Source organism: Coregonus lavaretus (genome assembly GCF_964263955.1).
Source record: "Coregonus lavaretus genome assembly, chromosome: 31".
In the NCBI taxonomy this organism is placed as follows: domain Eukaryota; kingdom Metazoa; phylum Chordata; class Actinopteri; order Salmoniformes; family Salmonidae; genus Coregonus; species Coregonus lavaretus.
In genome coordinates, this window is record NC_140018.1 from 29,735,683 (window position 1) to 29,756,674 (window position 20,992).

General features: G+C 43.7%; 1 protein-coding gene across 4 annotated transcripts; it reads right to left on the minus strand.

Moving 5' to 3' along the window:
* Positions 1–1,602: 1,602 nt before the first annotated feature.
* Positions 1,603–20,348, minus strand: LOC311106865 (sentrin-specific protease 6-like). Of its 4 annotated transcripts, XM_084149249.1 has the most exons (24): positions 20,094–20,348; positions 17,248–17,341; positions 16,735–16,801; positions 15,991–16,106; positions 15,694–15,849; positions 15,374–15,394; positions 12,783–12,862; positions 10,994–11,094; positions 9,929–10,376; positions 9,339–9,586; positions 6,599–6,736; positions 6,399–6,432; positions 5,912–6,100; positions 5,519–5,703; positions 5,208–5,356; positions 4,887–5,003; positions 4,595–4,717; positions 4,298–4,390; positions 3,490–3,860; positions 3,224–3,315; positions 3,046–3,134; positions 2,820–2,888; positions 2,518–2,668; positions 1,603–2,091 (listed from the first exon to the last, which is right to left on the minus strand). In XM_084149249.1, exons 1-24 carry the CDS (start codon positions 20,119–20,121, stop codon positions 1,858–1,860), a joined length of 3,393 nt encoding a protein of 1,130 aa, XP_084005375.1. In that variant the 5' UTR covers positions 20,122–20,348; the 3' UTR covers positions 1,603–1,857. The 4 variants fall into 4 exon arrangements, with proteins under 4 accessions (XP_084005375.1, XP_084005376.1, XP_084005378.1 ...); XM_084149250.1 differs by lacking the exon at positions 15,374–15,394 and having other exon boundaries at positions 5,912–6,115; XM_084149252.1 differs by lacking the exons at positions 15,374–15,394; positions 17,248–17,341 and having other exon boundaries at positions 20,094–20,347.
* Between the last annotated feature and the right edge of the window lie 644 nt (positions 20,349–20,992).

Genomic DNA, 20,992 nt, shown 5'->3' on the forward strand with positions numbered 1-20,992 from the left:
GCAAGTTGCCCATTAATTTTGCCTACCATGGCTAGAAGAGCTCTCATTGACTTTGAAAGAGGGGTCTCAAAGGAGCATAGGGGGTTTAAAGGGTGTGTGTCAGTTATCAGGGCCCAGTTTTTCAAAAGTTATCTGGATTTCACCTTTTGGATAGGATTAAATACATAGAAATATAATAAATAAAATGGACAAACCATTGACTTGAATGGGGACTCGTTCTATTAATCGAATACTATCCGATAGCCAAAATCCAGATAGGTACCTTTCAAAAACTGGGCTCAGATCTCAACCAAATTGAACACTTATGGGAGATTCTGGAGTGGCCCCTGAGACAGCGGTTTCCACCACCACCACCATCAACAAAACACAAAATTATGGAATTTCTCTTGGAAGAATGGTGTCGCATCCCTCAGTTCCAGACACTTGTAGAATCTATGCCATGTCGCATTGAAGCCATTCTGGCAGCTCATGGTGGCCCATGCCCTATTAAGACACTATGTTGGTGTTTCCTTTATTTTGGCAGTTACCTGTACAGTAAGCTTTCTTTGAGCTAGGGAAATATTAAATTAAATATTTTGAGCATAGGAAGATCAACTCTGCAGTAGTCCATTGTGCGAACACCTACTACCTGTATATCGCTGTATTAATGACAAGGCCCAATCATCCCTAGATAATGATAGAAAACAGCAGTCATGTGTTCAAACAATAGAGGTCAGGCAACTCTAGAAGACCCACTTCATCCCATCGACCCCAAGCGACCAGATGATGAAACCAGCCACAAATGCACTTCTACAATAGAGATATTGAATATGGGATGACATCATGGAATTCCATGAATTCTATTACAGTAACAGTGTCCCTAATCTTTCACTAGAGAAAGGTGCACCCAACTCAGAATGTTTTACGCAGAGGAAAACTGAGGGAAGAACACTGACAAACAGTATGTTATAAAAACTAAGGCAAATTATGTGCTCTTGCTTCTCTGTGTTTAATGCTCAAGATCCATCCACTCACATAAAGAGACTTAAAGGTTCAATGCAGCCGTTTTTATCTCAATATCAAATCTGGGTAACAATGAAGTACCTTACTGTGATTGTTTTAAATTCAAATTGTCAAAAAGAAACAAAAATAGCTTATTAGCAAAGAGCAATTTCTCAAGCAAGAATTTAGCTAGGACTGTCTGGGAGTGGTCTGAGTTGGGGAGGGAAAAACAGAAAACTAGCTGTGACGTCTCCATCCCACCAAAACAGGCTTATTATCATAGTTTTCACAATTTCACAGTATTATTCCAACCTCCTAGTGTGGAAATATACATAAAACACAGGACAATCATGTTTCTGACTGCACTGGGCCTTTAACAAGCACTGGCTAAGCAATTCGTGAGAGGGACTGGGATTTAGAAAATGATACTTTTTTCCAGACCGGTATGGCTATAAATGGCTAATAACACAACTCAGTCAGATGCATAAAATATATGATGCAAGAGCAGAACAGTATATTCTGCACCTGAAAAAAGAACACCTATGAAGAAAACAGATATGGATGATGATCTTCCATGTGTAGCGCGGCATCAAAAACAGAATCTCAAAGGCAGCAAAAACGTCCAGCATATGTACATGTTTTATTCAATAGAAATGTAAAATGTTTTCTGTTTTGTTGTAAATGGAAGGAATAGGACAGTTACGAAATAATGGAAGGGGGGGGGGGTAATCCAGCAGCATACAATCAGGCCGGGGCAGGCAGATGGACCAACCTCCAGGCTTGGCCAGGCAGCGAGAGCCCCACCCGATAGATAGGACTACCATGTCAAAGTAAAAGAGAGTAGGTAGGTAGCAGTTTTGGACCAGACAGTGCACCTCAGGGGCTGACGGGCAGGTTCTGAATCTCTATCTCTACACCTTCATCTGTATCCTCTCCTCCCACCTCCTGTTCTCCAGGAGAGCCTTTGGCTGAGCCCTGGCCTGCCTCCTTCTTCTGTTGGGATTGGATCTTTCGAATGAGCTCCTTGATCTCCTCGCGTTTCGTCTTCATCCGTTGCTGCAGGAACCATTCCGCCAGGTTCACGGGGAGATGAAAGCTGGCAATCGGATTCTGAGTGGAGGGCGGAAAAACATCATTATTATGGATTCACTCCTAAGCAATGGCCTATCTATTTTTGGAGTGTTGTAAGGTAGAAAATGAGCTTCAAAATCAATAGTCTATAATGCCCTGGTTTGGTGCGATTGCTTTATTGATTAACAACAGTAGCTGGTATTCGTATTTGGGATTCACTTCTGGTTAGCAGTCTGCTATCAGTAGTTGTTACAGTAAATCAATTCAGTAAACATTGGCAATCTAAAAATACAACCAATAGAAAATTAAAATGGACCACATCCCATTACATGGCCCCAGGTATCTGTTATAGTATACACTGCACTGGTTGTACTTCTGGCCTTGCACATCCTAAATCACACCCTATTCCCTATATAGTGCACTACTTTTGAACAGAGCCGCGTCGCCTTCAGCCTATGCTCTCACCTCGAAGAAGCTCTCCACATACTGCAGGACGTAGACTCCACAGTCGCTGAAGTTATCTTGTTGAGGCACACGCGGATTGGAGCCTTTCATCTGGTCCTTCCCAAAACTCCTCTGACTTCCTTTCCTCACCTCCCACTCCACCTCCAGGTACCTGCAGTTACACACATGCAAATCACACACAAAAAAACAAAATATAAATGGCTTGGGAAGGTTTGCTTTGGCGCGCCAATGCATGTAACACTCAGATAAAGTACAAATTAGGCGAAGTAAATATACAGTACAGTATGAAAATATTGACTTACTCTCGTAATGTTTTAACTACTGACGATCTGGCAGGGCCACGTAACGAGTCCATGATGAGAATGCAAGGCCTGAGAAAACAAGCAAATCACTCAGCAAATACCTAAAACATTGTGATTCTGAGGTAAATCTGAATGGACAATCACCTCAAATCACACTAGCCACAAAGGTGTCAGGAGAGCAATATCGCCATCTACTGGCACAAGTAGAACTTCCTCTCCTACTCACTGTTTACAGATGGTGGGTTTGGAGGTACACTCCGAGCTCTCAGGGGTAACCGGGTCCTCAGCAAGTACACCATCCTCACTGCACTCATCCTAAACAAAAGGAACAACAAAGTGACAAATAACATTAATTTAACTTCCTGGGAAATGTCTCCAAACAGAGTAGCACATTCCACCGTTACCTGGCAGGAGCTTTGATCATCAGAAAAGGTATGGGTGTCATCACTATTGCCTCCAGCTGATCCATAACACACGCTGATTCTGTGCAAGCCATCTGCAAAACATGATTAAAAGGCCAATGATATCACAGACTCATCTTCCATCAGTTTCCACACAGCTTCCAAGAAATCGCAATCAAAGATTATTTGCCATATGCACAGGATACAACTTAGTGTACAAAGTGCAATGAAATGCCACTTGCAAGTTGTGACGTCTGCCTGTGGCTTACCTGTGTACTGTGGCTGGGCGTTGACCTGTCCATTCACCCTGGCTCCAAAGGTCTTGGGAGGCTCTTGGCCCCCATTGGGACAGGTTGACATCCCCTTTGGCTGCTCGCTGTGGGAGTGTCCCCCAGAGGAGGCCTCGGTGGCACTGAGGGACAGCTTCTCTGAGGGGGCCACGGGTTCCTCTCTGTGTGGGGACAGAGGCTCACAGTGGTCTGGCTCTGGAGACAGGGGCCGGCAGTGGTCAGGTGGGCTGTCCTGGGGAGCTGCCTGTGTTGGCCCTGGTGCTGGCTCCGGGGCCTGGTAGAGTGGGTTGGGCACCAACTGTGGGCCCTGAAGGCCTGGGAAGCAGATCACTGCCAAGTACCAGTGGGCTCTGAAACACATACAGCAATGGGTTTGGTTAAGAGAGACAGTTAGGTCTACCATCTTTGTCTATTATTTTGTATCAGTCTGTTCACCTTTACCATTGCACTTGAGACAAGAAAGCGTTAAATTAATTTCCATGTAGACATTCACATCCCAAATGGCAGGTAGCCTAGAGGTTAATAACCGAAAAATCTGCCGTTCTGCCCTTGAGCAAGGCAGTTAACCCCCACAACAACTGCTCCCTGGTCACCGATGACGTGGACGTCGATTAAGGCAGCCCCCCGCACCTCTCTGATCCGTTTCGGTTGAATGCATTCAGTTGTGCAACTGACTAGGTATCCCCTTTCCCTTCCCTATATAGTCAGGCTCTGGTCAAATATAGTGCACTACATAGGGAATAGGGTGTAATTTGGGATGCAGCCAGGGGTATTTAGCAGCACTCACGACTCGTTAATGGGAACAAAGATGAAGTCCTTCTGGAACAGGTCTACATGTCGGCTCCACGTCTTCACCCTGTTGTGCTTCCTCTTCTGGATCCTGACAACCAGCAAACAAGAGACATGGTTTTAGCTGCATTACTGAATTCTGTCTGAAATGTGTTGCCCTTGCCTGGTCCCACATCAGTTTGTGCTGTCTTGACAATTCAAACAATGTTAGGTGTGATAATGATCAAATGAGTTGACAAAACAGCCCAAATAGATCTGGGGGGCTGTTGGGCCTCTCCGGGCAGAGGAGACTCACGTTAGGTTAGTCGTGTCTGGGACGTTTCTCCTCTCTCTTTGGTTGAGCCTCTTGTAAAAGAAGGAGCTGAACACGTGACTCCTTTGTGCGTCTTCTTTTTTCAACTTCTCCAAAACTAAATATCTAAGGGAAGATGCACACATAGAAAGACAGTTAATCCACTATCCTCGTAAGGTCGGCAAAATTCCCAGTATACTACAAAAGCAAGCATTTTGTGTTTCTACAATATCAAACCTAGAATGTGACTTGAAAAACAATGGAAAATATACAATGGAAAGCAAATGCCACCAACTTTAAGTAAAAGTCTATGATGACGTCGTTTAGGAATTCTCCATCATTAAGGCAGTGGAGGTCTTCGTTAGTGACCGATATGCCCCCTTTGGCTGGAGGAGGGGGGTACACCATCAACCTACAACACAACCATCCAATGATTATCATTTGGAACAAAAACTTTAGAATGATACTTAAGAGGACAGGGTTGTATTCATTAGGGCACACCGAAACGGTTTCTTATTGGACAAGTTCAGATAGCCCCTTCCTGTTTCAGTCCATTTTCTTCCGTTTGGTGCCTAATGAACATGACCCAGGAGTAGGAGATAGATAACCCTCATACTTTACGATTGGTCCAGTGAAGGTGGGTTGGTGCTCGGCCATGTCATCGTCTTCATCATCGAAGAACGTGCTGGTCTGCTGCCGTGTGGCCATGCGAGTCTGCACTGTTGGTGCCGGTGTGTTGTTGGCTTTACTGCCATTATGAATTACCTACAAGAAAGTGATGAAACCAAAATATCTTGGTCAAAGGTTTGTTTAAAAGAGACAGTTTGTTGAAAACTTGCAGAACAAAGGCAACACCAGCAACACATCTTTTGTTAGCTAGTCTCAAAAGGCTCCAAGATGCTAATCTTCCATGTAGAGAAAGCCCACCTTTTCTTTTGTTGCTTTGTTGTAGTTGACCAATCTGATGTTAGCCTCATCAAACGGCAGTTTGGTGGGGAACTCGTTGAGGTTGTTGGCTCGGCCGATCTCCTGTAGAATCTCCTCTAGAATCATCTGCTCGTGCATCGACAGCCCGTTCTCAAAGATCAGCACAATGTACTTTTCGTCAGAGTCTGAGGTGAGTAGGGAGAGCAATAAGATTTGACATTTTGTTGACCGTGAGGTCACAGACTTGCTTTATTTAGCAAAAAATGATATGTCATAGAAAGGCTTCTCCAAACACAGTCAACGTTGACAAGTTTTGTAAACAACAAACATATTCTGGCAAGGGTGCTTCACTTTTCGATTGCCATCTGTATGTAAAATGTCTGCAGTCCTCACCGTTGCCAGCACAGTCGTACCACAGGCCTCCCTTGTCGCGGGTCATCTTGAGCTGGGTGCGGAGCCGCAGACATTCCTCGGGGGTGGTCTGGAAGAAGAGTACAGGCAGCTTCCTCACGCTGCACCACTCACAGCTGATCAGCCCCGACGCATGCAGACGCACCTTCTCCAGAGTATCGACCTCAGGACCTGGGATACAAAGCACTATAACATACTGTTAGGTTTGCAAAATTCCAGTAACGTTTCCACAATTCCCAGGTTGTCCAGAAATCCCGGTTGGATGATTCCCTGAAACATGAGGGAATAAGCAGGAAATTGAGAATCCTCCACCCACGATTTCTAGAAAACTTGGGAATTTGGGGAAATGTATTGGCATTTTGCCACCCTTCATACTGTACTAGAGTGTGTGTATAATGCAGACAATATTTTTTCATTGGAGAGCAGAGGAAAAAATGCTTAAGACACTTGATGTTCTTATGTCGCTCACCTTCAGTTTCAAGTTGAATGTAATCGACCGTAAACTGAAAGACAAAGATGGTTGAATGATACAGTTGTCAGTATGACAATTAGTATAAATAATTGCAGCTTTGACCATATTGCTATAGGCTATTGTTTTTGGAAATATTTTAGATAAGCCAGACAGTGTCTGTACAGAGAGAGAACAGAGTATAGGAGCAGAGTACTTACAATGACAGGTTTGGTCACCATCCTGCGAAGAGTCCCTACTCTCACGCTCCTACAGTCCAGGATGATGCTGTCTAACTTGTAGGGAGAGCTCTTCTGTTTTTTCCTGGGTGTAGAGTCGTCAGGTATTTGGTTTCCAAACTGAAAACACACGGTCAGCCTTGAAATCTGCTGCTTCATATCATTAATTCCTCTAAATCAGTACTTGCCTTGCCAACAACATTGGATTCTTCCTCAACTGGTCATTTAGATTCAGCTGCCTAATTAGTTTGAAAGATAAATGTCAGGAGTGGTATGTTTCTCAAAGGAAAACGATCCTGAACAAGCAAAAAAGTAAATTAGGAGACTTAAAATTGTTACTCCCACTCCCAATGGCTGCCAAAAACAACTCTCTTGGTGAATAAAGAAATACCCAGTAACATAATTTGCTGCCAAGCAAAACAACCCACAAAGTTACCTTGAGAGAGCAGATCAGGAACATTGAGTTCTCAAGGACATTTTGACAGGAGTCAATATATCCAGACTGAAATGTGCCAAAACAGCTCACTATAAGACTGGCTCACTATAGCCAGGTCTGTGTACAAAATGTGGCTTACATTTGTGAGAACTGCAGAAAAATCAACAACATTTCATTACGTATCCACACAAGTGCCATCCTATACACTGACGCCGCTTGCAGCACATATACTGTGCATTCGGAAAGTATTCAGACCCCTTGACTTTTTCCACATTTTGCTACGTTACAGCCTTATTCTAAAATTGATTAAATCATTTTCTCTCCTCATCAATCTACACACAATACCCCATAATGACAAAGCAAAAACAGGTTTTTAGATTTTTTTAGCAAAAAAAAAAAAAACAAAAAAAAAAACACAATAACATAAGTATTCACACCCTTTACTCAGTACCTTGTTGAAGCACCTTTGGCAGCGATTACAGCCTCGAGTCTTCTTGGGTATGAAGTTACAAGCTTGGCACACCTGTATTTGGGGAGTTTCTCCCATTCTTCTCTGCAGATCCTCTCAAGCTCTGTCAGGTTGGATGGGGAGCGTCGCTGCACAGCTATTTTCAGGTCTCTCCAGAGATGTTCGATCGGGTTCAAGTCCGGGCTCTGGCTGGGCCACTCAAGGACATTCAGAGACTTGTCCCGATGTCACTCCTGCGTTGTCTTGGCTGTGTGCTTAGGGTCGTTGTCCTGTTGGAAGGTGAACCTTCGCCCAAATCTGAAGTCCAGAGCGCTCTGGAGCAGGTTTTCATCAAGGATCTCTGTACTTTGCTCTGTTCATCTTTCCCTCGATCCTAACTAGTCTCCCAGGCCCTGCCGCTGAAAAACATCCCCACAGCATGATGCTGCCACCACCATGCTTCACAGTAGGGATGGTGCCAGGTTTCCTCCAGACATGACGCTTGGCATTCAGGCCAAAGAGTTCAATCTTGGTTTCAACCAGACCAGATAATCTTGTTTCTCATGTGAAAGTCCTTTAGGTGCCTTTTGGCAAACTCCAAGCGGGCTGTCATGTGCCTTTTACTAAGGAGTGGCTTCCGTCCGGCCAGTCTACCATAATGGCCTGATTGACAGAGAGCTGCAGAGATGGTTGTCCTTCTGGGAGGTTATCACATCTCCACAGTGGAACTCTGGAGCTCTGTCAGAGTGACCATCGGGTTCTTGGTCACCTCCCTGACTAAGGCCCTTCTCCCCCGATTGCTCAGTTTGGCCAGGAGGCCAGCTCTAGGAAGAGTCTTGGTGGTTCCAAACTTCTTCCATTTAAGAATGATAGAGGCCACTGTGTTATTGAGGACCATCAATGCATGGTTTCTGCTCTGACATGCACTGTCAACTGTGGGACCTTATATAGACAGGTGTGTGCCTTTCCAAATCATGTCCAATCAATTTAATTTACCACAGGTCGACTCCAATCAAGTTGTAGAAACATCAAGGATGATCAATTGAAACAGGATGCACCTGACCTCAAATTCGAGTCTCATAGCAAAGGGTCTTATGTAAATACGTAATTTTCTAAAGTTATTTTTTAAACATTTTGCTAAAATTGATAAAAGCCTGTTTTTGCTGTCATTCTTGGGTATTGTGTGTAGATTGATGAGGAAAAAAATTGATCTGTAACGTAACAAAATGTGGAAAAAGTCAAGGGGTCTGAATACTTTCCAAATGCACTGTACACCGAGTATACCAAACATTAGGAACACCTTTGATATATATAATATTGAGTTGCACCCCCCCCTCTCCGCACTAAGAACAGCCTTAATTCGTCGGGGCATGGACTCTTCAAGGTGTCGAAAGCTTTCCACAGGGATGCTGGCACATGTTGACTCCAATGATTCCCACAGTTGTGTCAAGTTGGCTGGATGACCTTTCTTTGGGTGGTGGACCATTCTTGATACACACCGGAAACTGTTGAGCGTGAAAAACCCAGCAGGTTGCAGTTCTTGAAACAAACCGGTGTGCCTGGCACCTACTACCATACCCGTTCAAACGCACTTAAATATTTTGTCTTGCCCATTTACCCTCTGAATGGCACACACACACAATCCATGTCTCAAGGCTTAGAAATCATTTTTCAACCTGTCTCCTCCCCTTCATCTACACTGATTGAAGTGGTTTTAACAAGTGACAACAAGGGATCATAGCTTTCACCTGGTTTCACCTGGTCAGTCTATGTCATGGAAAGAGCAGGTGTCCTTAATGTTTTGTACACTAAGTGTATTTAAAAGAAGCAGCACATACCTGATCTTTCACACGGTTCCTTTTGGGTAGTGAAATTCTGCTGTCGACGTCGGAGAAGAAGTCGGAGGTGATCTCCTCCTGCTCCCCTCCTGCGCTACTCTTCACTGCCGCCTCTACCCTGCCTCCGGAGGGCGCTGGCGAGGAGTGGGCAGAGTCAGCGGGCAGCGGGGAGACGCTGTCCAGCCTGTTGACGCTACCAGTGCTGCCGTTGTCTGCTTCATCCTCCTCATCGTCACTGGACAGCACGACTGGAACGCACACATTAGACATCATTTCATGACTGAGAATGAGTCACTCACTCCACCATAGTTGAATGTATTATTTCAAGAAGAGGAGATTTATATTTTGAAAAGTGGCCTTTGTTTGCAAACAGATGTGACCTTGTGTGAGAGAGGTAAGATGTACAGACAGGTGCTAGTGGTTTTGAGGTGTGTGGTTTATTAGCAAGAACATTCTGTACTGCCAGTTGAAATGAATACTTTCTGCACTACCTCACACAATGCAAAGCCCTGCAGTAAACCCTGAGACTAACCACTGTAGAGATGTGAGGAGTGAGTACTTAGCAGGCCGGGATGGGTCAGTGGACTTACTGGGGTCGTTGATCTTGTGTTGCTTGGCGGCCGCCGTCCTCCTGCCTTTGTTGGCGGCGACTTTCCCGGCGCAGCAGCTCCCCACCAGCCCCGCCACCACGGGTCTCCCGTTGTGTGGCAGTAGCAGGCCGGCCCGGGTGGTAATGCGTACCGGGATGGGCGGGTTCATCACAGTGTCCACGCGCAGCGGCGGCGCCCTCATGGACGAGGACGAACCGTAGAAGCTGTTCTTCCTCAGCTGTAGACTGTTTGCTCCTGGGGATGGGTGCTGGTGGGTATGGGGGTGGGGTCGGATGGGGGGTCTGGGCGTGGGGGACGAAGGCTGGGCTGCAGGGGGGTGGTGGAGGTGGGGGGCCTCCGACGCCAAGGGGTTCCCACAGTGTTCACACATGGTGCTGTTGTCACTGGATTTGCTACACTTCCCGCACACTAGGTTTGGATGGAGGGTCTGGGAAAAGAGAGACAATTTAATTTCAGCAGCAGGTACATTTCCATTAAAATATTTATATTTTCTTCTCAACACTATCTGTCAGGGGTATCATCATAAAACCAGTCTGCTCTTTTTGGTTGAAATGGCCAGCTGAAGTGGAAATGATAAACAACATGCTTCTTTCTAGTCAGTTATTTATTAATCTCTGGTTCTAGGCCCAACACTAAAGGTATGATTCAGACAGGAAGGAGCAGGCTGGATGGTTTGATAATTGACTAGCAAGGCCTGAGAGAAAGGCCCAGAGGGGAGTAGCTGGCACTCCAGTCCAGCAGGGTCAGAGTCCTCTCATATAGAAAAGGCTGCATGATAAACACTGAACAGTCAACTCTAGATGTCCCCAGAGACATGCACTTACTAAGCAGGCACAGGTCCTTTTTGACATTCAGGGCCTGGCGTATACATAAACGTCTCAGAATAGGAGTGCTGACCTAGGATCAGCCCCCCCCCCAGTCCATATTAACAAAAACATTAAGATATAAAAGAAAAAATGATCCTAGATCAGCACTCCTACTCCCGAGACTCTTTATTAATATGGGCCCAGATGACAAAGTAAGTGTATAGGCTACTGCTCTTACCTCCTCTGTCTGAACCTGCGAGGGAAAGCTACAACAGCCCTCCAGCGAGGGTCTCCGACTGTGCTGCTGGACACGCCGTTTGATGTTCAAGTTGTCGTTGGCTAAAAAGGAAACAAAAGACAACACGGAAAGGAAATATGACGTATCTGTCATATACCGTATGCAGTAACAACTGGTTGAGAACCAGCCTTATCTTCAACACAAACAAAAAATAGCCAGAGTGGAAAAATTGGCCCTGGGGAAAAGTTTCACACGGGTGCAGTGTTCCAAGGTCACCTTGCTGCACCACATGTGATCATCATCATGCCACAGTGTGCTTTATTGGCCTGTCTGTCTGTGTGTGTTGCTTTCCTCCCCATGCTCATTTGTGACAGCCAGGAACTCTCTCGCTCTCGCACTCCGTCCTCTCAGAGGAGCTTCGAGGGCGGATTAATCTGCGAGGCCTGCTGCAATCCCACTCTGACAGACACAGGCAGGAGGCTCAGCCCAGATCTGCTGCCCCGTAGACACCACAGCCTTCACTGCCAGAGACTGAGGCTGCACAGCCACATCCAGACACCTTCCACTATTCCCTCTACCACCAAGTCCCACATTACATCCTGATACTAGCATTTACCCACGCCATCTTAGTACAGTACACTGTGTCCACCTATAAAACCACTTTCACTGCCTCGGATTGAGACTGCAGACATTGTCTACTATTCCCTCCATTGCTTACCGTCCCAGCCCCACATCACAACCCGAGAGCAGCATTACCCACGCCATCTTAGTAGTACACTGCGTCCACATATAAAATCATGCTGGGTGATTCAATGCCAGTATGGTTTGGGTATCTCAGATTGTTCTGGCAATCCTCACATAGAAACTTGACTGCTTGACATGCTTTTCACATTTTTATCACAAACATTTGTAGAGAAAATCATGATGTAAGCGGCCACTTTAGGCCCTGCTATTATATATAAGGATATACAAGTACAGCAGGGTTTCCGTTAGTCGGTAATAGCCGGCTTTCTGGCCGTTAAAAAAATAGAAAAGCTGATAAACTTGTCCAGGAAAGAACAACAACACCCCATTGCGAAATAATGCTTTTTAGCCTATTCATTAATGGAAATGCCAGTTGATGTAAATAAATTTGACCGGTCATGCTTATCAGTCTATGGGTTAATTTGCATAATTTTGTGGAATTACATTTGTGTGTGTGTGTATATTCGTTATGTATCTTATCATGTATTAAAAATAGTTTTTGGGCCACGATTAAATAGAGCTACTATTTTTATTTCTCAACTGGTAATTGAAGCACGCTTCCCATTCGCCATTCAAATGCATAGGCAATGGAAGGCAGGCTTCATCAGCGCATCACACAACACTTTGCAATGAGCTGTAGGCAGTTCGCATTTTGAAAACATATACACTACCGGTTAACATTTTTAGAACACCTACTCATTCAAGGGTTTGTCTTTATTTTTACTATTTTCTACATTGTAGAAAAATAGTGAAGACATCCAAACTATGAAATAACACATATGGAATCATGTAGTAACCAAAAAAGTGTTAAACAAATCAAAATATATTTTAAATTTGAGATTCTTCAAATAGCCACCCTTTGCCTTGATGACAGCTTTGCACACTCTTGGCATTCTCTCAAACAGCTTCACCTGGAATGCTTTTTTGGGTTACTACATGATTGGGGTGGCAGGTAGCTTAGTGCTTAGTCAAATGTCCGACACCACATTTTCATAACGGAAACCCTGAAGTACAGTGAATGTAAGGGCAGAGTGTCTTGTCTTACCTGGGCTCTCTGGACAGGTGAGAATGATGCTCTCTACTTCTACTGGTTGGATCTGCTGCTGCGTGGTGCTGTACTCTTTTCTGAGGGACAAATGCCACAGTTTGGTCAGAAGCACAGACATACAGTGCATTCGGGAAGTATTCAGACCCCTTCCCCTTTTCCACATTTTGTTACATTACAGCCTTATTCTAAAATGGATTAAATAGTTTTTTCCCCCTTCATCAATCCAAATACAATACCCCATAATGACAAAGCAAAAACAGGTTTTTATAAATTTTTGCTAATATATTACAAACAAAAAACTGAAATATCACATTTACATAAGTATTCAGACCCTTTACTCAGTACTTTGTTGAAGCACCTTTGGCAGCGATTACAGCCTTGAGTCTTCTTGGGTATATAATAATATATAATATGCCATTTAGCAGACGCTTTTATCCAAAGCGACTTACAGTCATGCGTGCATAAAAAATTTTTGTGTATGGGTGGTCCCGGGGAACGAACCCACTACCTTGGCGTTACAAGCGCCGTGCTCTACCAGCTGAACTACAGAGGAACACATGACGCTACAAGCTTGGCACACCTGTATTTGGGGAGTTTCTCCAATTCTTCTCTGCAGATTCTCTCAAGCTCTGTCAGGATGGATGGGTATCGTCGCTGCACAGCTATTTTCAGGTCTCTCCAGAGATGTTTGATTGGGTTCAAGTCCGTGCTCTGGCTGGGCCACTCAAGGACATTCAGAGACTTGTCCCGAAGCCACTCCTACGTTGTCTTGGCTGTGTGCTTAGGATCGTTGTCCTGTTGGAAGGTGAACCATCGCCCCAATCTGAGGTCCTGAGCGTTCTGGGGCAGGTTTTCATCAAGGATCTCTGTCCTTTGCTCCGTTCATCTTTCCCTCGATCCTGACTAGTCTCCCAGTCCCTGCCGCTGAAAAACATCCCCATAGCATGATGCTGCCACCACCATGCTTTACCGTAGGGATGGTGCTAGGTTTCCTCCAGACGTGACGTTTGGCATTCCGGCCAAAGAGTTCAATCTTGGTTTCATCAGTCCAGAGAATCTTGTTTCTCATGGTCAGAGTCCTTTAGGTGCCTTTTGGCAAACTCCAAGCGGGCTGTCATGTGCCTTTTACTGAGGATTGGCTTCCGTCTGGCCACTCTAACATAAAGGCCTGATTGGTGGAGTGCTGCAGAGATGGTTGTCCTTCTGGAAGGTTCTCCCATCTCCACAGAGGAACTCAGGAGCTCTGTCAGAGTGACCTCCGGGTTCTTGGTCACCTCCTTGACCAAGGTCCTTCTTTCCCGATTGCTCAGTTTGGCCGGGCAGCCAGCTCTAGGAAGAATCTTGGTGGTTCTAAACTTCTTCCATTTAACAAAGCTGCAGAAATGTTTTGGTACCCTTCCCCCAGATCTCTTCCTCGACACAATCCTGTCTCGGAGCTCTACGGACAATTCCTTCGACCTCATGGCTTGGTTTTTGCTCTGACATGCACTGTCAACTGTGGGACCTTATATGCCAAGTGTGTGCAAAGCTGTCATCAAGGTAAAGGGTGGCTACTTTGAAGAATCTAAAATATATTTTGATTTCTTTAACACTTTTTTGGTTACTACATGATTCCATATGTGTTATTTCATAGTTTTGATGTCTTCACTATTATTCTACAATGTAGAAAATAGCAAAAATAAAGAAAAACCCTTGAATGACTGAGTGTGTCCAAACTTTTGACTGGTACTTTAGACAGGTGTGTGCCTTTCCAAATCATGTCCAATCAATTGAATTTACCACAGGTGGACTCCAATGAAGTTGTAGAAACTCAAGGATGATCAATGGAAACAGGATGCACCTGAGCTCAATTTCGAGTCTCATAGCAAAGGGTCTGAATACGTATGTAAATAAGGTTTAAAAAAATAAATATGTGTAAAGTGGTTATCCCACTGGCTATAAGGTGACTGCACCAATTTGTAAGTCGCTCTGGATAAGAGCGTCTGCTAAATGACGTAAATGTAAATGTTTTTATTTTTTTTAGCAAAATTTTCAAAAAACCCGTTTTCGCTTTGTCATTATGGGGTTTTGTATGTAGATTGATGAGGGGAAAAAACAATTTAATCAATTTTAGAATAATGCTGTAACGTAACAAAATAAGGAAAAAGTCAAGAGGTCCGAATACTTTCCAAATGCACTGTATATCTAGATTGAAAATAAAGCCTTTTTTTTGTCAATTTGTCATGAGGTGAACAACTCAAATCAGCAGTGGATCATTGGAGATTAGCAAAATATGCAATATGATGGGTAGGAGGGGTTAATGCTAATGAAGCTATTTCACAATGGAGTAAGGATATGATGAAACACATGACATGGGATATTCCATACAAACAGACTTCAGCCAGTGCCCTACAGATCCAGACCAAAGGTGGGTGGATGCAGGCTGAGCAAGGTACTAAGTTAGCTAACAAGTATAAACACACATGGGCACAGGCACTACTGCTTTGACTACATGATATGAAATGCAAAGTTTGAACAGGACAAAGTTATCAGACCATGCAGATCACTACGAGGGGTTGCGGCACAATCCACTGGGTGCAATGGCTTACCTTTCCTTTAAGTCAAGGTTGCTTAAGAAAGGGAAATGGAGAGAGTAAGTATTGTCTACCAATACAATCAAGTCTAACACAATAATTGTGATGATCCATGATTAAATGGGTTGCACTTCCGACTTGATGGCAATTAGCCAAACGGAATTTATCAGACCCCTACATAAAGGGAGAGTAACATGTTCTCTCTTCGATCGACTAGAGATCCAGCCCTACCTGGCAACTTGGAGAAATCAAGCATTCTGACATACAAAACCATAGTCACTTTCAATGCTATGTTATGCAGTATGACTACAGTGTGTCTTCAGTGAGGGTCATACCTTTGGACAGGTTTCCTCATTGCAGCAGGAACATGGTGGGTGTGCTGAAAGTGTCTCCCCTGTAGAACGACCCCTTGAGGTGGTGTTGGGCTGACGATTAAATAGTCTGTTCTGTTCGGCATTGGTGACGTCGTTGCTTCCGCGTATGGGATTTCACTAGAGAGGGAAGCAGAGAAACAACATCAGCCGGGTTTCACTGAACACAAGTTGAACATTGGTTCATTATAATATTTGCCATTGTCATCAAAACGTTTCAACTTGGGCAGGAGAGATACTTCCAAAAATGTTGTGCCATACCTTAGCCTCTTGCCAGTTCCTGGTTTGTTTAGAGCCCTTATGTGATTATTTGTATTTGGCCTGTTTTCGTATGTTTTCAGGGGATCCGCAGAAGAGAAGTGCCTAAGAGCGGGGGACTGGTGGAGAGAGACAACAAAGAAGAGAATTAACAAAGAGGATCTGATGACATATGATGCAGAGCATTTCTGCTGAGAGCATACAATATTATGTCTGAGTGATGCTGCATAAAAAATGGATACAACCGTGTAGAGTTATGGCAAAAACAGCACTGAGCTGATGTTCTTGTTCATTGTTCAGTTGAGACAAGAGAAACATGTTTGAAGATTTAGTAATAATACCCTAAAATAGTATCACATTCACAATGAAGTTAATCAGATTAAATGTTGTGTATAATAACTCAGTGCAGTAAGCATCAAATGTCACAACATTAACTTTTCACCAGCAGCAGCACAAAACATTTAGTTGGTAAAAAGCTGGAGACCTCTGGATGGCTTTGCCATACAAGATTTGGCAGAAAGTGAGAGAGAAAGAGAGCCAGAAAGTGATGGACAAAGAAAGAAAGGAAATGGGCAGAAAAGGTTAAGGACATATATAAAGGGAGAGAGATGAGACAAAGGCAGAGAGTACCAACAGGACAGAGCAGAAAGCCTGTTGCCTGCTGCGAGCAACAATGCCATAAATGTGAGTATTGTGGAGGGGGGACAAGATAGGGCTTTGCTTAGTGAGGGAGGTAGCCTACAGTACCTTCTGCCCTTCTGGGGAGGAGTGCTGCTGTCCATCCATCTCCTTCGTGGTCACCACCGATGTGCAGCTTAGGAAAAAAGAAGAGAAAGGGGTGGTTAGATAATGCCCACATAGACCAAACTATTGGATAAACATATTGGGTACTTCCTTCAGTTATTGGATTACATATATGATTGAATTACAAAAATAATGTAATATGTAACAGCATGATTCTGTGATACATGTAGTTTTACAGTAACATCACTGTCAGTTTGTATCCCTAGTGTATAACACTTCTACAGTCTACACACTTCTATTACAACACAAAGACTCTGCATGCGGACAGTGCGTGTGCCCGTGTGTCTGTATATTAAGCTGGTGGCAGGCAGGCTCTCAGGTGGGAATACTAATAAACAGAACAGACAGAATCATGGGGTCTGTCTGTCTGGTGGATACGGATGGTGGCAGGGTGATATATTGATGCAGTGCAAAGATGCTGAGTGCAGAAATGAGGTCCAGAGGAGAAGTGCTTACTCATGTCTCCTCTCCTCTTCACTGCCATCAGAAAGAGAAAAGCTCCAGTTCTGCTTGTACCCTCCATCTCGCCTGGCCTCTGATCTATCCAGAGCTTGAATGTAATAAACCACAACTTGCATGAGTTCAGTAATACGACACCAAATGAGGGCATCAGTTGAAATGATTATGTGTACTTCCAGGAGTTTCACTAATCATTTCAACACTACTTGTATTAGCACCATATGCATCATTCAAATCATCAAAGAGAACTTTGATTCATGAGTAATCCTAAAACCTAACTAGATAATGAATCTGATGTTAAGATTAAGTCAATTAGCCTCAACCTAAAGTAATGTTGTCAACAAAGAAATAACTGAATACCCCTTTGATGTTCTTTGATGAATAAAGCTTAAATCACGTCTGCGATAAAACTGTAAGCAGAGGAGACACATCGGCAGCTGACAACAGAGCAGGTGTTTGCCAAGGAGCTGCTCCCCCTCTCTGTGAACGACAAAACTCATTTCCGATGGTGACGCTCATCATAAATGTGTAACAGTCTTAGAGGCGTAGCACTATGCTGCTCGGAAATGAGACACACGGTGGAGTCGTAATATCTCACGACAATCACAATAGCTGGTTTAGAGACTACAAAAACAGTTTTGGGATGGCGGTATTTCACAAAAAGTTATATGCATGACGCTTTGAGTAGCTGTGTTTTGTTTTCGGTGTTGACACCCTGTCCTTTGTGCAATCACATAATCGTAGGCCTCTCCATATCAATGTGTGAGGATGAGGATAGACATTTTACCGCTGTAGGAAACCATTTCGAGGAGGCACTTAAAATGTTTTCCAATAAATACTATGTGGCACGGCAGCAGGATACGCAGTGAAGCTAGGGATGTGGCAGTTAGCCAGAGGGACTATATTTTACTGTCAAAAACTCTGTCGCTGTAAGTGTATAGGCTAACATTAGTTAGAAATGTATGTACACAGGATCTTAGTACACCAACTGTAGCCTAGATAACTAGGTCATGGCTTGACCACTGAGCTCCTTCCCTTTCCACCCTACTAGCTATGATTTGATTTCATAACACTGTAGGCTTTCCTTACAGTGTTTTGAAAACAAGGCTTCCACCCTACATGTATTAGCCCACCTTCTTCATAACACCATCAGCAGGCTAAATCAATGAGGCTGGTCAGTAATAGGCAGAGCAGTTGAAAGAGAGCTTTGAGTCTGGCTCTGTGGTTCAAATCCATGGCTCACTGACACAGTCACTGCAGCTTTGTTCCTGTCTCAACACTGTGGGCACTGTTGCCAGACGGACTGCCACAAGACAGCCCAAACCAGTCTATGCTAGGTACAGCAAGATATTTCCCACTTAGCTGACCCACTGTAGGCACTTACAGTTATTTATAATTGAAGAAGATTGCCATGGTGAGTGTTCTGTCAGATGAATGTCTCAATGTACTGGCCCCTCTCACATGATGTAGTCTATAAAGCTAGTAATTTAGTATAGAAAGAAGGAATAAACAAAGTTTTTCCAGGGGTTGCCTTTATCAATATGCCTTTGGGTTGCATACTGTCCTCATTAACTACTTCCTTGCTCCACAGTCTGTGGCACAGGCAATGAATAACTTAGGCCTATTACTTAATTGGTCATGACTACGAGTGTTAACAACAAAATATATAAAAAGTGTTAGTCTTGTTAGGAGTTATGTGCAGATGATATACTTTAGCTATACCTATAGTCTCAACTCCCCCACCCCCAACACACTGAATTTGAGACACCACATTCCACACTGGCATGGTGCTTACAGAAGTGGTCCCTTCTTGTTTTTGAGCTAGTTAGCACTTTGATATGAGTGTGCATCTATACAATGCAGAAGCATGCATCTTATATAACGCGTATGCTTTGTCCTTCTTGGGTTGCTGGCTATTTACATTAATACCTTCATCAGACTAGCTACTTTGTTATGCGCTGTCTGTCTGAAATGGAAACTGTCAACCCTGCTCTGAGTTTTAAGACCTTGAAAAGCAGAAATAATGTATTGTTTATAACTAACTTGATTGCTAGCCAACAAATAACGTTAAGTTGATCCACTGTTGAAAATATTTTCCTATGAAAGACAAAAAGGACATGTAAAAGTATAGCTGACATGAAGGCCTGTCAACAATTATGTATAGGTAGCTAACGTTAGCTAGCTAGCTAGGCCTTGCTGTCTGGCTGTTCAATCTTGACCATTATCTACAGTACATTCAGTACCTACGTCCACAAGTACAACTTTACCGCATGGCACAGCAAGCTAATTGATGTAAACCAATTACTCCTGTAAAATACTGCGCAAACTTATGTCCGTAAAACCGTGTCCCATTTCCTACGACATTTGAGGCTAGCTAGTAAGCTAGCTTAGCTTGTAGGTAGTCTGAAAGCTTCTAGCTAGCTAACTAAGATAGCAAGCTAGTCAGGCATTCACTGGCAAATTAGATAGCTGACATCGCCAATAATAGTTGCTAGCTAGTTTAGTAGCTAGCATAACTATAGACGGCGTTCAGTAAAGCAACGTGACTCTGATAATTCATTTTAATCGTGCCTATTAGGTCGTTTTGTTTCTGAAATGTCCATTCACGGTGAACAATGTAGCTACAGATGTAAGTTATGTGAATAAATGTAGCTAGCTAGCTCTGCACGGAATAGCTAACTTTAGGTCGCTAGCTAGTTGCTAGCTCTCTCCGAACATGATTGAAACCAAATGAGGCACGCGCTCTGTATCTGACGTCTCATTGAACTACCTAGGAATGCGATCGCTAACAAACATTGCCGTCTTGCCTTCACAATTAGCTAGGTAAAATAGTCACACATTACCTTCAAAAAAACTTATATTGTGTGCCATGTTTATTCCATGTTCTCTCTCTCTCTCAATCAGATGGTGTTTGCTGCTCACCAGCGACCCAGTCTCGCGAGTTGGCTTTTGTGGTTCTACGCACAACGCAGAATGTGTCGATTACTTTTTTAGCCAACAAACAACAGTTGCCAAATGTACCGTAATGGTCTCAGAATAATTTTGCTAGCACTACACACATTATGCTCATTGGGTTGTTACAAAGTAGCTAGCTAGCTATGAACGGGCAACATTGTTTGGTAGCTAGAATAATTTGCTGGAAAAGCCCAACGTTATTGATTTGCCTATTACTCTGAGGTGCTAGCTAAAAATGATCCAAATAATCCATGTGGGTCTACTTGGGCACCTCTGCTGTTGTTGCCTCCTTATAGTATTATTCGGCCTGTGAAGGTAAGGGCTGGCTAAACTACTGCAATTAGGTTGAACCACGGTTACAATCTACCATGATAAACTGCCCGTGACAAATTATTGCTTGAAAATAAATGGGCTTGTGTGCGAAGTGACAAAAGATGTGATGTATTGACGATGGCAAGAAAAAGCTATCTTCCCATCCCCACTGTTCAGCAGTGTTCACATCACTGATTTCATTCTGAAATACCACATCCCTCAATTCTCATTCCCAAACCACAGAGGACTGCTAGGTGGCGACAACTCTCTAGTAGAAGCTGAACCATCTCTGAGTACAACCCCCTCTAATGTCACATAGCCGCGTCACTCTGCAGTGCTGTATTGTTGCTCTGAATGAAATCATTATACCCCAAAATAAATTAGCTTCTGTACAAATATATGTAATAACTTTCCATTTCATAAAAAAAGTATGCATTTATCTTAAATAATTAGATACAATTTGTAAAATGTGTGG